The 18,640-nt window shown below is 40.8% G+C and overlaps 1 protein-coding gene across 5 annotated transcripts in view; it reads right to left on the reverse strand.

The window, feature by feature from the left end:
* Nucleotides 1-18,640, reverse strand: part of nr3c2 (nuclear receptor subfamily 3, group C, member 2) — a 435,445-nt gene that overhangs the window by 25,822 nt on the left and 390,983 nt on the right. For all 5 annotated transcript variants that reach the window (XM_069926407.1, XM_069926406.1, XM_069926405.1 and 2 more), the window contains one exon: nt 8,760-8,890. In XM_069926407.1, coding sequence (XP_069782508.1) covers nt 8,760-8,890 — 131 coding nt within the window. The remainder of the gene's footprint in view (nt 1-8,759; nt 8,891-18,640) is intronic.

Genomic DNA, 18,640 nt, shown 5'->3' on the forward strand with positions numbered 1-18,640 from the left:
CTTTAACTATGACATCCTGTACCGGCCTGGTAAGCTCAACAACCCGCCTGACGCGCTCTCCAGGGGGACGTCCGCCAGCATACAGATGGACAGACTACAGAAACTCCATGAGGCGCTCTGTCATCCAGGGGTCACTAGGTTTGCCCACTTTGTGAAGGCGCGCAACCTACCCTACACAGTCGAGGAGATCCGCTCCATGACCCGAGCCTGTTCGGTGTGCGCTGAATGCAAGCCCCACTTCTTCCGTCCGGATAACTCCCACGTTATCAAAGTCACCCGCCCCTTCAAGCATCTTAGCGTAGACTTTAAGGGGCCCCTACTGTCGACCAACTGTAATAACTACATCCTTACGGCTATCGACGAGTACTCCCGCTTACCGTTCGCTGTGCCCTGCCCAGACACCACTGCCACCTCAGTGATACAGGCCCTTCACAGTATTTTCGCCATTTTCGGATACCCCAATTCCATCCACAGTGACAGGGGGTCCTCATTCATGAGCGCAGAGCTGCAACAGTACCTTCTGGAGTGTTGTATCGCTTCAAGCAGGACCACGAGCTATAACCCACGCGGTAACGGCCAGGTCGAGAGGGAGAATGCCACCATATGGAGAGCGGTTACACTGGCTCTTCGGTCTAAAGGTCTCCCCACCTCTCACTGGCAGGAGGTTGTCACTAGTGCCTTACACTCCATCCGCTCCCTCCTATGTACTGCAACAAATGCCACCCCCTACGAAAGGATGTTCCTTTTCCCGAGGAAATCCGAATCAGGAACCACTGTACCGGCATGGCTCACCGTCCCCGGCCCCGTCCTTTTGCGACGCCACGTCCGGCACTCAAAGAACGACCCCTTGGTCGACCGAGTGACTCTACTCCACGCGAACCCATATTACGCCTACGTTGAGTTCCCAGAAGGGCGGGAGGACACTGTTTCAGTGCGGGACCTAGCTCAGGACGCGGTAGACCCAGCAAATCCCCAACCCAACCTTCCCCAACTCTTTATTCCCCAGGCCCTGTGCCGCAACAGAAGGACCAACAGCACCCCAACGACCCGGGCCACCCTGCCGACAACACGACTGGGGAATTGAGCGACGGAGCAGTCGCACCCGACAAGCCCGCTGGCGACACCACCCCAGCGACCCCAATCCCGGCACCACGGCGGTCACGCCAGATGGTCAGACCCCCTGACCGCTACAGTCCTTGACTTACCCCTTCCTTTCATTCTCTCCCTCGTTTTTTTTGTTTTTTTTTCCAGGGTCAGTTCTCCAAGAAGGGGTGAATGTGATAGTACAGATCTATCACCAATGTACATAGTGTATATAGTTACTGTATCTAGACTGTGCTTACAGCGATTGGCTGAGAGCTAAGCCACACCTATTGTCGGGGCCTTAAAGGGTTGTGTCCCTAGCCAGGTTGGATCATTCCGGACTGGTCGGCCACCTGTGAAGAGCTCCTGTCTTTTGCTAATAAAAGCCTTGGTTTGGATCAACAAGTCTTTGGTTCTTTCGACGAGCTCTACAAGGTGACAGCTGAATCATGATGTAATGCAGAGGGTTTTATGTGCTCACCTACTGTTATGAGCTCAGAGGACTCCAAAACCCAGCAGCAATAGAAATTCACCAAGACAATGGTTACTTAAGCAAAAGTTGCTTTAAATTTTCTTTAAACATAAAGACAGGATCAAACTTTAACTTATTACTATTAATTAACTCCCCTTCTAATTCTAAGTGGACATGTATATGTTCAGGAAAATTCATAATCCAATCTCACTTTTCACTTCTCCAAGTTGACCAGTATCAGGCAATTCTTATATTGTGCACAGAATTTAACATTTATGAATTTTCACCAGGCTCTGGTGCTTAAAGGTAAATGGTTACTGCTCAGGAAGGTTCGTTGATTTCAGAGAGCGATTTGATGCTCGCTCGGCACACACAAACTGATTTCCTCTGATCAGTCACTTTAGTGCAGGGGTAGCCAACCTTTTAATTTTTAATCTTTAATTTAGACATACAGAACAGTAAGAGGCCATTTCAGGCCACATGTACGTACCAGGAGTGTAGGTTAATTGGGTGCCACGGACACATAGGCCGAAATGGCCTGTTACTGTGCTGTATATCTAAATTAAAGATTAAAAATTAAAAGGTTGGCCACCCCTGCTTTAGTGTCTTGCCAAAGAAACTTGCCCCATCAGTTTTTCCAAATGATAACCTCTTCTTCCAGGTCACCAGATTTCCTCTTAATTCCCTTATTTCAGGAGAAACACTCCAGCCAGTCATTCGTAAGGGCTACAAGGGTTTTCAACAGGTTGAACTCAGAACTCACAACCTGTCTTCAAAATGGGGTTTTCAACAAGCCTGCCATGTTGTAGCCTCCAAAAGCTACTGCAAAACTCAGTTCTCTCCCTCTCTCTGCTTGTAAAAACCAAATCTCTCAAGGCTCCAAACCCATTCCTCAAAAGATCTTTATCACCACTTGAGCCTGGACTTCTCCATTTGCACCTGCTTTTGAAATTCTTTCCAAGGGAGTTCCATTATCTTTGCAAAAGAAAAATCACTGGTGCCTGAATGTCTGGCTTCAATAAAGCTCTTGCATTTTAAATGAGATATGAAGGGTAAAGCATCTGTTTGTGAAGTGACTTACACAAACCCCGACAATCTAATGCTTTTAAAAACATTTCTATATACGCCATAACACTACAATTTAAAATAGTCCATTGGGCCGACATCTCCAAAGTCAAACTTTCTCGCTTTTATACAGTAGTATTTCCACGTTGTGTTACATGCAACAATGAAGATTTTTCACTAATTCCTAAATTTTGGACATATCTGTATCTTGGGAAATACTGGAAGTACTTCAAAGTTTTTCTGTTCTTTTTAAATTTCAACCCTAATCCTTTAACTGCCTTGTTTGATATTGTTGGAGAGAGTGGCACAACTTTAACAGCATCTGATTTGCATGTTTAACTTCTATTTTTCTTATGGCTCAGTTGGCAGTCTTGCTCAGATGGAAGGACATTGCTCCGCACACTAACGCTCAATGGTTACGTGATGTTATGTCGTGTTTAAATTTAGAGACGAGTTGATGCTCAATTTCCAATTTAAATTTTCAAACACTGTGGTGACCCTTTTCGAATTACTTTCAAAATCTTTCATTTGGTATTAATGCAGAGGTGTTGACTAATAAGGTAATTTATTACTGCGACAGGGAATTCTTTTTCTTTCTTTGCCAAACAGCTTTGGTTTTAGTATTGGGATTAGATTTTATTTTTAATAATATATTACTTTGTTTGATTAAGAATGCAGGGTACTGTGGATGAAATAATATGATCTGAGTGTAGTGTACTTTTTAATTTTTTGACTTTTAACATGTATTCTTATGTACTCTGTATTTTTTTTAATGTGGAATCTCAATAAAAATATTGAAAAAGAAAGAAAGGGCTCCACCACCACACATAGGGTTAGAGGACCGGGATTGGGATCCAAACCAGAATGAAGCACAGGTGACTGAGACCTCCCTTACCGTCCACACAACTCGCGAATATCCAGCATTGATGACCTCAAGCAAGGCTGCTTTATCAGAGACAGTTGAGATAAATCTCAGTTGTTCGTTGCACTGAGACCTGGGTAACACACAACAATTTGACTAGGGGATTTCACCTTTCACAGGCTGGGTCACAACTCCGATCCTGGCAAAGAGAGAGAGCGGGGGGTATTGGGGCACAGACATTGGAGTTATGCCAAACTCCAGCTTCACTGCCTTAAAGCAAATCTTAATTAAATGTAGACCCTTCAACCTACCCAACAGTTCTCATCTGTGATTCTCATCAGTGTTTCTATCCCTCCTGATGCTGATTACTAACAGGCACTTGTGGAGCTGCATGATGTGCTCAATAAACAAGAGATGGCCCATCCCAATTTAAGAACACCCTACCAATGATCACCAGCACATAACCTACCAGAAGCCCCAGCACAATTGATGACTGCTACCCTATGATAAAGAAAGCCTATTGTTCGTTCCTGAGACTGCATTTTAAGAAGGTGGATCATTTGGCAGTGTCCTTTCTACTTGCATACAGACAAAGCCTTAAAAAAAAATCTCCAGAGACCGAGACAGCCAGAAGGTGAGTGTGGGAGGCTGAAGAACGGTTACAGGACTGCTTCAAGTCAGTATATCGGGCGGTATTCAAGAACTTCACTAAGGACCAGGATCATTACAAACGTTAATCAAAACAACTGTGGATAAGTGTGTCCCAACTAAACAGTTCAGGGTTTTCCCCAACCAGAAGCCCTGGATGAACAATAAAACCCAGAACCTGCTGAGAATTAGATCACAAACATACAATTTCAGAGATCCAGAACTACACAAGATGCAGGTATGACCTACAAATTTATTTCCTGGGCAAAGCGGAGATTCCAGACAAGAATGGAAACAACGAAGGATGGCTGACAGGTGTGACAGGGCCTAAATAACATAACCTGGTGCAAAATCAAATTTGGTGCAGTAGGAGATGGCAAAGTTTAAATCCCAGATGGGTTCAATGCCTTCTACACCCGATTTGACCACCAGAACAAGGAAGAACCAATGCTCACCCCCACATCCCCTGATAATCCTCTAATGTCAGTAGACGAGGATGATGTGTGTGCTGCCTTCAGGAGAGTGAATCCAAGGAAAGCATCTAGTCCAGACTTGAGTACCTGGCCAAGTACTGCGCTGATCAACTTATCAATGTATTTATGGATATCTTCAATAACTCACTCTGGCAGGGTGTGGTACCCACATGTTTCAAACTGGCCTCAATCATACCATTGTCCAAGAACAGCGTGGTAGCCTATCTAAATGACTACCAACTAGTGGCACTTACATCATCAGTAATGTAGTGTTTCAAGAGGATGGTATTGAAGCATATCAACTCCTCCCTGAGCAAAGATATGGATCCGTTCCAATTTGCTCATCATAGTAAAATGCCTATGGTAGATTCCATCTCACTATTTCTGCACAAAACCCTGGAAGACCTGGACAGCAAAGATGCATAGATCAGGATGCTCTTAATTAACTAGTTTCAGCATTCAACACCATCATCCCCTCAAACTCCAGGACTTGGGCTTCAACACCACACTGTGTAATTGGATCCTGGATTTTCTCACCTCCAGACTCCAATCAGTGATGATTGGCAAGAACATCTCCTCCACAAACTCCATCAGCACTGGAGCACATAGAAACATAGAAGATAGGAGCAGGAGTAGGTCATTCGACCCTTCGAGCCTGCTCTGCCATTCAATGAGATCATGGCTGATCTTAAAGTTCAGTACCCCGTCCCCGCCTTCTCTCCGTAACCTTTAATACCCTTATACTGAAGAAATATATCCAATCCCCTCTTAAATATATTTAATGAACCTGCCTCCACTGCCCTCTGTGGCAATGAATTCCACAGATTCACCACCCTCTGGGTATAGAAATTCCTCCTCATCTCGGTCCTAAATGGTTTGCCTATTATTCTCAAACCATGGCCCCGGGTTCTGGATTTTCCCATCATTGGAAACATCCCATCTGCATCCACTCTGTCCAGTCCTGCCAGAATTTTATATGTCTCTATGAGATCCCCTCTCAATCTTCTAAACTCCAGGGAGTACAATCCCAATTTGCGCAATCTTTCCTCAAAAGTCATTCCTGCCATTCCAGGTATCAGCCTGGTGAATCGCCTCTGCACTCCCTCCATTGCAAGAACATCCTTCCTTAGATAAGGTGACCAAAACTGCACACAATACTCCAGGTGTGGTCTCACTAAGGCCCTGTACAGCTGCAGTAAGGTATACTTGTTCCTATACTCAAACCCTCTTGATATGAAGGCCAACATACCATTTGCCTTTTTAACTGCCTGCTGTGCCTGCATGCTCACCTTCAGAGACAAGTACCCCTAGGTCTCTCTGCACTTCCCCATCTCTTAATCTATTGCCATTCAAATAGTAATCTGCCCTCCGGTTTGTATTACCAAAGTGAATAACCTTACTTTTATCCACATTGTAGTGCATTTGCCATGTATCTGCCCAGTCCCTCAATTTATCCAAATCACACTGGAGCTTCCTGACCCCCTCTTCCGTGCACACAGCCCCTCCTAGCTTAGTGTCATCTGCAAATTTGGAGATATTACATCCAATCCCCTCATCCAGATCATTAATGTAAATTGTGAACAGCTGGGGTCCCAGTACAGATCCCTGTGGTACCCCACTGGTCACCGCCTGCCACTCAGAAAACGAGCCATTTATCCCAACTCTCTGTCTTCTACCTGCCAGCCAGTTCTCAATCCACATCAATACTTTGCCCCCAATCCCATGAGCCTTGATTTTAGAAGCCAGTCATTTATGCAGGACCTTATCGAAGGCCTTTTGTAAGTCCAGGTACACCACATCCACTGGCTCTCCCCCATCTATTTTACCTGTCACCATCTCAAAGAATTCCAATAGATTTGTCAAGCACGATTTACCTTTTGTAAATCCATGTTGACTCTGTCCGATCCCTTCTCTGCTAGTCATATGCTCCGCTATTACATCCTTAATAATGGATTCCATCATTTTGCCCACTACTGATGTAAGGCTCACAGGCCGATAATTCCCCGCTTTTTCTCTACCCCCCTTTTTAAATAGTGGGGTAACATTAGCTACCCTCCAATCCATGGGTACTGATCCTGAGTCTATCGAGTTCTGGAAAATAATTCTTAAAGCATCTGCTATCTGAATGGCCACTTCCTTGAGTACCCTAGGATGTAGATTATCAGGCCCTTGGGATTTATCTGCCTTCAATCCCATCAATTTCCCCAAGACCATGTCCTTAGAGATACTGATTTCTTTCAGTTCCTCCCTTGCATTAGTCTCTATGTTTCCCAACATCCTTGGAAGGTTATTTGTATCCTCTCTTGTAAAAACAGAACTAAAGTAAGAATTTAATTGGTCTGCCATTTCCTTATTCCCCATTATATATTCACCTGATTCCATCTACAAAGGACCTACTCTGGATTTCACCAATCTTTTCCTCTTGACATATCTATAAAAGCTTTTGCAGTCGGTTTTTATATTTGCCGCAAGCTTACTTTCGTAATTTATTTTTGCTCTCTTGATTAATCCCTTTGTCCTCCTTTGGTGCATCTTGAACTGCTCCCAGTCTTCGGTTGCGGTACTTTTTTTGGCCAATTGATATGCTCTCTCTTTGGACCTAATGCTGTCTCGAATTTCCCTTGTTATCCACGGTTGAGTCACCTTTTTTGGTTTATTTTTAACGCCAAACCGGTATAAATGATTTTTGCAATTTTTCCATTAGATCTGTGAATGCTTTCCATTGTCTATCCACAGTCAACTCCCCTATAAACACCACCCAATCAATCTTACTCAACTCCCGTCTCATACCATCATAATTCCCTTTATTTAAATTCAGGACCTTAGTCTCGGTTTTAATTTCATCACTCTCCATGTCGAGTGAGAATTCGATCATATTGTGATCGCTCCGACCCAAAGGGCCTCGCACAACAAGATTGCTGATTAGCCGCTTAGCATTGCATAATACCCAATCTAAAATGGCCTGCTCCCGAGTTGGTTCCTCGACATATTGGTCGAGATAACCGTCCCGTAAACATTCAAGGAATTCCTCCTCCTCTGTATTTTACATATGTGACTGTGTGGTACCACACCACCATTTACAAATTTGCTGACAATACCACCGAAGTCCGCTATATAAAAGGAGGTGATGAGTCAGCATACAGGAGGAAGACTGAAAATGTGGCTGAGAGGTGCACTAACAATAACCTCACACTCAATGTCACCAAAACCAAGGTGCTGATTGTAGACTTTAGGAAAAGAAAACCAGAGGTGTACGATCCAGTGATCAGTGGGGGATCAGAGGTTGAAAGGGTGAGCAAATATAAATTCCTGGGAGTCACTATTTCGGAGCATCTTTCCTGGACCTATCATACAGACAGTATGAATAAACCACATTAGCGCTCCTACTTCCTCCGGAGTTTGCGGAAGTTTGGTATGTCATCAGAAATCTTGGCAAAGTTTTACAGATGTGTAGTGGAAAGTGTACTGACTGGCTGTGTCACAGCCTGGCATGGGGGCACCATTATCTCGGAGTCAAAAACCCTGCAAGCTATAGTGGACACAGCCCAATTCATCACAGGCAAAACTCTCCCCACCATCAAGAAGATCTACAGGGAATGCTGTCATCAGAGAGCAGCCACAATCATCAAGGATCCACACCACCCAGGACATGCTCGGTTCTCATTGCTGCCATCAGGAAGGAGGTATGGGTGCCACATGACTTGCACCACCAGGTTCTGGAAAAGTTGTTACCCTTCAACCATCAGACTCCGAAACAACACTCAATCAGAGATTAATTTAAGGACTCTTACTTTGCACGTGATTTATTATTGAATACTTTTTTTCTGTATTTGCACAGTTTGTTTTCATTTCTCTCTTTGTATATATATTTCTTAAGTATATTGATGAGTAGAAATTCTGCCAGGGCCACATGAAAATGTATCTTGGGGTTGTATGTGATGTCATGTATGTACTCTGACAATAAATACTTTTTTGTGTACATTTCTCATTGCTTCTCCTCTTAGATATATAATGTATATACACTTGAGATTACTGTTGGAAGACTTTTGTCACTGAAATACGAATCTCAATTTTTAGTATCCAACTGCACAAAAAAACCATTATTGCAATATTTGTTTTCAGTGTTAAACAGAATAAGTGTAAATGTTCAACTTACTTGTGCCAAGCAGGAGAAGGACTTTCATGCACAGGAACTCCTTGTAGGTTAATTGTAAGCGTACAAATTCAATGCTGATGCTTTGCATTCCCTGACACAGTTCATACATTGCCGATCGCTGCATCCGCTGTCTGTTTAAAAACAGAGTTAGACATGAAACAATTATCAAATGATTGGATATCATCATTCATCCTGCATTACACAGTTAAACCCAGTTTAATGCAAGCTGAACAGTGAATAAAAATGAGATAAAATTATTCAAGGGAGCTCTGGAAACCTAGTCATAATAAAACATGTTGAAACTCATTCATCTTAGATTTACATGAATTAGAATAGAGATTGCATTTTATAAAATGCACCCGTGTATCCTTTAACCGTATAATTTTCCAACTTATCAGTATTTTACACCTGCCATGGTTCCCAGCACACTCTTTAGGACACAAAATTGTTGAAGAAGTTGCTCTTCAACTCCTCTGAATACTGGAAAGAGTACAAGAACTCAGCATATGAAATAGGCACAAATCCTTACCCTGACACTGCAGGGTAGATTTTTGTTTCATTGACCATGACGAGATTAAAAAAATATTTTCATTAAATGTACTTGACAACTGAGTCTCCACAGCATTCTTGGATAGAGAATTACAAAGATCAGAGATTTGCAAATCTTGGTCTGATAAAATGTTTTCCCATCTCATTACTGATGAGTTGATTCCTCACTTTCAGATTGTGTCCTTTAGGTCAACATGGCAGTCATCCTTGAAAAACCATCTTTGCATCTAATCTTAAACATTGTAGGATATCTTGTGTTTCAATGACATCACCTCTCAGTCTCCAAAACTATGGAAGAATAGAGGTCGATTCACCTCAATCTTTACTCACTGGGCAATATCTCCATTCTTGGAATGAATTTGGTGAACCTTCATTGGACTCTATTGTAAGTATATCCTTTGTTAAGGAAGGAGATCAGCCCTGCACACAACATTCCAGGTACAGGCTCAACAGAAATATCTTTTGCAGGAAAGGACTACATATAATTAGCATCATTTCTGCTACATCAGCACATTACGTTTCTGTGATTTGTGTACAAAAATACTCAAGATTGACACTTTTATGTTACTTACAATTTTAAAAAGTATTCTTACTTTCTATCTTTTCTATCAAAGTGGATGACCTTGTCATGAAGTTTGACATATGCTAACTATTAAGGAGGGGAAAGGCCTGTGCCCTTTTCTCTCGTAACATCAAAACTGTTTCTTCACAACCAAGAAGTCAAAAGAATCATTGATTTTATTTGAATCATCAAATGTTCAGATGCCATCCCTACCTAGGACCTCAAGTTGGCTCATGCATCTGGTATTTTAATTTAAAAAAAAATTTGAGACATATAGATTCACCTTCATATTGTTATCAGCTTCTTTGTGCTTTTCCCAGATCAGACAACTGCTCTCAGAAGATCCATGCAAGCACTAACAGAAAGCTGGATCTGGGAGTTTCCAACTCCAGACATTCCAAACTGGGTGTGTCAGAGAGAGGAACAAAAATGATGCAAATGTTTTGCACCTAATTATGTCTGGTTCACATTGTGGTTACTTCATAGAAATGTAATGAATTTTCCTTAAATAATTTGGGGTGGCAAAGTTAACATAATGGTCAGTGCAATGCTATAACACTGCCAGTGTTCCAGGTTCATATCTGTAAGGTGTTGGTATGTTCTCCCCGTGTCTGTGTGGTCTTCCTCTGGATGTTTTGGGTTCCTCCCACATGCTAAAGACGCACAGGGATAGCAGACAAATTGAACACATGAATGAATTTTGGGTTGCCTGTACTCATGGCCAAAAGAGCGGTATCTCGAAATTTAAAATTAAATTAATTCTGTTGAAGCAAAAATTTATTGGGGATGTAATGTTGAATTAGATAAATGAACAACATTCCCTCTTGCAATGTGAATGTTGTAAGTAGTTTGAAAGGTAGCACTGACAGAGGAGGAGTGAATCAGGAGAACATTTTTTAACTGTGGTTTCAATTAATGAAATGTATAGAATGATTCTGAAGATCAAAATGATGCAGCATAAAATATGAATAATTAGCGCTTTCCCCGCAGATGTCTACACCTTCACCCTTCCCTCCCCAATCGGACTTCATCTGCCCCCTTTTTAGCCTGTATCTATATATTGCTCACCTGCATCAGTCTCCCTACTCCACCAACCCTTCCTCACCTTCCTTCATCTTTTACTGGTCTGTAGTCCAACTATCACCTGCTGACCCCTGTCTTACCGCTCTGTTTTATTCTGGTTATCTTCCCTCTCCACTCTCAATCCTGATCGTGACTCTCGACCAGAAATATCAACATCTCTTTTCTTCACAACAGATGCTACTCAACCCTATTGCTTTCTCCAGCTACATTTTTTGCTTCAGCCTTCAGTAACTGTAGTCTGTGTCTCCAGTTATCTTGACTGACATTTTTCCTCAAGGTAAGATAAAACTACACATGCTAAATCACAGCAGTTTGATTGCTAAATGTAAGATTTAGCAAAAACAGATCCTTGCTCTGTTTAAAATTGAAGCAGAATTGATGGATCTTTATGTAGGAATTAATGCAAGGAATGCCGTTTATAATGACCAAATTGTAATGTCACTTCAAAAGTCATCAGTCCAATTCATGAGCTCACCAGCTCTATGACTGAATGATGGCTTCTCAATCTATACCAACAGCTGCAGATCATCTTAATTTTGAACCTTTTATGTGAAAAAATTAAGACAAATGAGCAAGTTGACAGGCTAAAATAACCTAAAATCTTAACATCCATTAAATTTTCCATAAATTAGAAATACAGTAAAATCCCTGTTATCCGAAATTCAAGCAATCAGCAAAAAGAGTGCAGAAAATAAATAGCTAAGATATACAAGCATTTAAAATTGACGCACCCTAGTGGTTGGTTCACTAATCCACGCAACAGGCAATCTCAAGAAACCTAAAAATTCACTTATTTCAGCATCTACCTATCCATATAGGCAATGGATACTGTGGTTTTTTACTGTGCTATCATAGGCTTATGGTTGTGGAATGGGATACTACAAATTTTATGGGGATAGTAAAAAAGGAATGAGCAGGATATCGCGGTGGGGGGGGGGGGGCGCGAAGGGTTCGGCCTTTGCTGGAGAATGTCATGAGATCAGAGCTGAGCCAATGCCAAAACTTGACTGCTTGGAGCAAATATTCAACTTCTTTTTTGGTTTGGAGGTGGTTTCACTTCCTTCTGTATTGTCAATCTTCCCTACATGAAGCAACTCGTGAGAGTCAGTGTGAGGCACCAACATCCTGCAAGAAAATTTGATCATGAATCTATAAACAACCAAAAGTATTGATTGCATGGTGATTCTGGAGGGTTTGGGTTGTGGGGGGGAAAGAGAGTGAGAGGACAGGTGGAGTAGTGAGCAAATCAACATTAGAGCAGGGGTAGAATAAACAGCCCTTTGAGCCTGCCACACCATTCAATAACACTGTCCTCAACATTATTTTTCTTTTCTCTATTTGTATCTTTCCATCCTCTTGTATTTTAAAGATCTGTAAATCTCTACCTTGAATACAACGATGCCACCTACCTCTTCATCCCCTTCCCCTTTGGACTACAACATTCCAAAAAGTCACAAGTCTTGGAGATGAAATTCCTCCTCATTTCTGCTTTAGAGCAACCCATTATTCTGGGGAAACATCCTCTCAACACCCACCTTGACAATCCTCCTCAGAATCTTGTATGATTTGATAGACCACTCTCATTCTTCTAAACTCCAATGACTCTCAGACCAAACTGCTCATTCTCCTCTCATATGTTAAGAGCTTCACCCCAGAATCAACTGAGTAAATCTTTCCCTACATGGTCTCTAATGCAAGTATAGCTTGCAAACATGGAGACAAAATTCCAGGTGGTTTCCCCTCACAATTTGCTAACCCACCTGTCTGTGTTTTACTAGCAACTTTTGCCTCAATATTATTGGCCTCTTTCTCCAAGTAATCCATGTAGATTAAAAATAATTGAAGATTCAGCAGTTAGCCTACTAGTTAATTATTGTCCTTCAAAAATTATTCACTTATCCTGAATGCATTTAATCAGTTAACTAATTCCACCTGCATGTCAATACATTACCCACAATCTTTTATGCTTTCATCATTTTTTAAAAAAAGTGGTAAAGCATTTTGGAAATCCAAATTAATTGATTCCAATGAGGCCTCTTGACCAGCCTGTTACATTCTCAAAGAATGCTTAAAAAAATTGTCAAACACAATTTCCCTCTTATTTAAACACCTTCTTTTCTTTTTGAGCTGTCCTAGTATTTGCCTCTTTGTTGTGGATTCCAGAAATTTTATAATCACTCATAATATGTTACTGGTCCTCCCTTCCATTTTCCTCTTTTATTGATAGAGGCAATATATTTGTGATTTTCAAGGACCTTTCCTGAGCCTAGGTTTTTTGTAGACTACAACTAGTATATCCATTATCTCTACAGGCACCTATTTCCAATTCTGGGATGAAAACAATCAGACCCAGAGCTATTGAAAGTCTTTAACCCTATCAGTTTGCCTAAAATGGTTCTTCCAGTGGCAGATATTGTTTTAACTTCTTCCCTATTGCCCTTGATTATCCATTATTATTAGATTTCTTTGTGGTGCTTCCTTCTGTCGCTTCTCTATTTCCTGTATTTGAGCCTCTAGTTTCATCCAATTTTTACTTTAATTACTTTTTAGATATGTAGAAACTTTTACAGTCAGTTCTTATACAATTTTCAAGTTTACTCACATCTTCTCCCTCTTTGTAATTTTGCGCTGATCAACTTCTGATAGTTTGAAAAAGAAACTGCCGGTCCTCTACCACTAAGCTTTGCAATACAGGTATACCCCACTTTACAAATACACGCTTTCTGAAGAAACCTGGGATCGTTTTTACGAAAAAGCGGCCGGCAGGGTTCTCAGTGCGTGGCCAGCAGGGTGGTCAAAGCTCACTGTCTTCCCAATTCTGGAAGTGAAATGACACTGTACATACATTATTTATACTTTGTATAGGCTATGTATTTGTTATATCATTCCTGCTTTTACTATATTTTATATTCTAAAACTCACTTCTCAAAGATACACAGCAGATTAAGAATTAAAGATAGACAATAAGACTTTTGGACATAGGATCAGAATTTGGCCACGTGATTCACTGAGTCTGCTCTGCCATTCCATCATGCCTGATATATTTTTCCTTTTCAACCCCATTCTCCTGCCTTCTCCCCATAATGTTTCCTAATCAAGAACTTTTCAACCTCCATTATAAATATTCCAAAGGATACAGCAATGAATTCCACAGATTCATCACTCATTTGCTGAAGAATTCTCCTCCTCTCTGTTCTAAAGGGTCTAAGGCTGTGCCCTCTCATTCTAGACTCTTCCACTTTTGGAAACATCCTCTCCATGTTCACTCTATCCAGTCCTTTCAATATTCGGCAGCTTTCAATCAGATCCCTCCTCGTCCTTTTAAGTCATACAGGCCAAGAGCCGTCAAACACTCCTCATGTGTTAATGCTCTCATGCCTGGGATAATTTTCATAAATCTCTTCTAAATTCTCTCCAATGCTAGCACATCTTCCTTTAGATATGGGACCAAAATGGCTCACAACACTCCAAATGTAGTCTGACCAATGTCTCAGTACTACATCATCACCTTTATATTCTATTCTTTCGAAATGAATGCTAACATTGCATTAGCCTTCCTTACTACCAACTCTACCTGCACTAGAATTCCTAAGTCCTTTTCGACCTCTGATTTCTGAATTCTCTGAAGTTTTATTAACCATTGAACTCTGTATAAACTGGCCTATAATCTCCTGCCTTTTGCCTCTATTCCTTCTTAAAGAATGCAGTGACATTTCCAACTTTCCAGTCATCTGTAAACATTCTTCACCTTGGTGATTCTTGAACGATCACTACTAGTACACCTCTTTCAGAACCCTGGGATGTAGTCCATCCAGTCCAGGTAACCTATTCACCTTCAGATGTTTCAGCTTCCCAAGCACTTGCCCCTGAGTCATAGCAATGACTCTCACTTCTGCCCCTTGACTGTCTTGAAATTCTGGCATATCACAGGTATCTCCCAAGTGCAGGCTGCTGTAAAATATCTAATCCGTTCATCCACCATTCCTTTATTCCCCGTTACTACTTTGCCAGCATCATTTTCCAGCAGTCCGATATCCATATACCTCTTTTACCCCTTTGGCAAAACTAAACTATGTAGATAGATACAGAAGACTTGTTTCCTTTTCCTAAGTGTTCTTCTTCTGACATCAGAATTGGTCCACATTCCTTGTTTCTTGACTTTCAATTGCTGCTTTATTGTTTTTTGGAAGATGTTCTCCATTTGTTTGGAATTCAGAACAATTCTGCTCTTTCTATGCTTTGATTTAATATGCTGCTCGCTTTCTTTTACCAAGTTTTTCATTCTTCTTTTGACAGAAGCAGGCTATTCAGACTTCAAAATGCACTTCCATCAGTCCCATTACCCCATTATTTTCCTATAATCTATTCTTTATTTCTTGCCCTCTCTGATTTTTCTGCCACCCACCAACTTATAGCCAATTCACCCATCACCTTGTCTTGGGGACGTGGGAGCAAATTGGCTAAACGTAAGAACCTCCAAGATCAGAATTGAACCTTGAATGTGGAGCTATTCAGCTGCAGTACTGAGAGCTACACTACTCCACTAAGGCTCAATAGCTCAGTGTTTAGAGTACTTGCCTTATAAACCAGGGGTTGTGAGATCATTCCTCACTGGGGCCTCATTTCTGTGAGGAGTGCTGGACAAAGTGGCGACTCTGTCTTTCTTACTGTAGACAAATTTCATGTATGTTACATTCTAAATGTAGTATTCCATGACAATAATGGAACCTTTACTGTGATGCAGTTCCCTTGAATTGCTCTGCTGTACTATGTCTATGTCAAAGGCAATATATAAAATGTTGTTTCTGCTCCTCTGAATTTCTATATGCTTTTTCACTGATCAACTGGATCAATGATTCTTCTAACTGGGCACTGAATCAATGTGCTTTTCACTGCCATAACCTGCTTCCAGCAAGCTCCTTCCTATATAATGACTCCAGAAACAGCTTTTCCTCCCTCTGCTAATTGTTTGGTGTATCCTGGTTCAACATCATGATCATAAGCTGAGATTTACACCATTCAGGTTGTTCAGGGGCAGTATGGTTAGTGAAACACAGTTACATTTTTCGTGGGTTTTATCCTGGGGGCTACAGTTTCCTCTCACTGTTCAAAACATTTTGGGGGTTGTAGGTAAATGGGGTGTAATTGGACAGTGTGGGCTGAATGGGCCCATTACTGTACTCTATGTCTAAATTTAAAAAAAAAATATTTATTTTAGCTGTCAGCAACTACAAGTCTTTCACATCTCCTCAAACAGCACTGCCCAATTGCCACATCTGTTTTGGCCTGTATTCTGTAAATGTAGGTCTTTTGATAGTTCTTTGGTTACATCTACTCTTCCTGATTCCCTTCCTCAATGGCCTTTCCTTTTCATGCGTAGAATTTTTACGATTGAAAAACATATGATGTCAGAATACTAAGTATAGTACTAAAATCAATTTACATTCAGCTACTTTATTAAAATGTAAAGTGAAGGTATTTCTCTGTACTTAATTTTGTTACAGCAAAGATATCAGTTGCCTTATGATCTGGCCCTAAGTGAACAAGATATTTGAGGAGTACACAAAATATAAAAGGTCCAGCTTGACCAAATGCATAAATTAGAATTTCCTTAAATCAAAACATGTACCTATTAAAATAATTACAATGGGAAACAATAGAACAAAAAACAATACAGCACAGGACAGGCCCTTTGGCCCTCGATGTTGTGCCACATATTTTCCTTCCTTTAAAAAAAAGTATTAAACCCTCACTATCCCATAACACTCTATTTTTCTTTCATCCACATGTCTGTCTAAGAGTCTCTTAAATGCCCCCAATGTTTCATCCTCCACTACCATCCCCGGCAAGGTATTCCAGGCATCCACAACTCTGTGTAATAAATAGATTGCCCCTGATGTCTCCCCTAAACTTCCTTCCTTTAACTTTGTACATATGTCCTCTGGTGTTTGCTGTTCCTGCCCTGTCTCCTCTCATCCTTCTCAGCTCCAAAGAGAAAACTCTGAGCTCTGCTAACCTTGCCTCATAAGACTTGTTTCCCAATCCAGGCAACATCGTGGTAAATCTCCCCTGCACCCTTCCCATGGCATCCACATCCTTCCTATAATGAAGTGATCAGAACTGAACACAATATTCTGTGTGGTCTTAATATTATAGCTTTGTTATTGTTTAAGAAATAAACATTCAGTATATTAAGCAAACAAGAATTCGATTCTGAAGCAGCACCCACAAAGTTCGAGTGCGATAAGATAAATACTTTATCTTCATGTAGCACTCTGTATCGAGGCATTTACCTAGTCATTATATACAGCATTTATTGCCAAATAATTGAATTAGGAGTAGAAAAATCATAAAGGCAACAAATCAAACAACTCATTTTTACCTGCAGTAGCGGCTGTGATGGAAGCAATCCACAAGGGAAGGAAACCAAACAATACAAAACTCTGCAAAATATGACTTTTATTTTGGGAACTATTATAAAATAAATTTGGCTGCAGAATGTGGAAATGCATCGATTGCTTGAGAGTGTGATTCTCTTTATGCATACATAGTCTATAAATGCTTAATTGAATACTTAATTATCAAGACTGCACATTGTGACTTTGGGCTTGTATTTGAATCTATTTTCATTTTCCCCTTCTGCTTTGCTTTTGGGGTAAGTGACTAAATATTATTGCCTGAATTATACTCACAAAATCATTCTCTGACTTATTTGGACCACATCTGGCCACTCAGAGTGAGCCAACCAGCTTTTATCCAGAGGGCTTCAGGTGATTTTGACTGAAGGTTTTGGCAAGTGGAATGGATGAGTCCTTGATTCATTTTTACTCAGAAAATTCCACATGGAATAGCCATTGAAGCTACCAGTCCGACCCCCAGTTATAATTTCACATGGAAAAACTGTTGAATGACTAATTATTTTGATGCAATAATTAGGTGTTGGAGTGATGGAATGCTGAGGGGCAGGACTGATAATGGGGAAAACGTATAAACGTGAAGTAGGTATAGGAGCACTTGGCTTATTACACCTGAACTATGGATGATATAACTGAAGATTTAACTCCACACTACCTTCTACCTGTGGTAATCTTCCTCCCTCTCATTTATCAAAAACATTTAGAGCTGCTGATTAACATCTCAGGGAGAAAACAAAGTCAACTCGTGGTTAAATGCCAATCCTTTTTCATTACACTTTTTGCTAGTTCCATGACTTGTCAATGAAGTTGAATAAAACTTCATGGAAGTCAAAGATTTTTTAATGTTTATTTTAAAATATCAAACTATTTATTACAATAATATTTGTAGAACAGCTTAAACAGAGCTTGGAAGCCCATGGCACATGCACCATTATATTGAGCCAGATGGCTCTCATAGCAGTTGAACACCATACAGTAGAATTTCAGAATTCAGTTGAATGCACTTTCATCTACATCCTTTATCCAGGGATGATGGAAGAATCTTGAACCAGAGTAAACCCTCATTCTAGATTCTCCTCCAAGAGGAAATACTCCCTCCACATCCACTCAAGCAAGATTCCTCAGGGAATTACATGTTTCAATCAGGTCTCCTCTCCTTAAAAAAAACTCCAGTGAAAATAAGACTAGTCTATGCAACATTTCCTCTCAAAACAATCAGCCCATTCCAGGTACTAATTGAGAAAATAGTTGTGTTCTTTTTTTCCCAAAAG

This window comes from Narcine bancroftii, chromosome 3 (assembly GCF_036971445.1).
Source record: "Narcine bancroftii isolate sNarBan1 chromosome 3, sNarBan1.hap1, whole genome shotgun sequence".
Taxonomy (NCBI): domain Eukaryota; kingdom Metazoa; phylum Chordata; class Chondrichthyes; order Torpediniformes; family Narcinidae; genus Narcine; species Narcine bancroftii.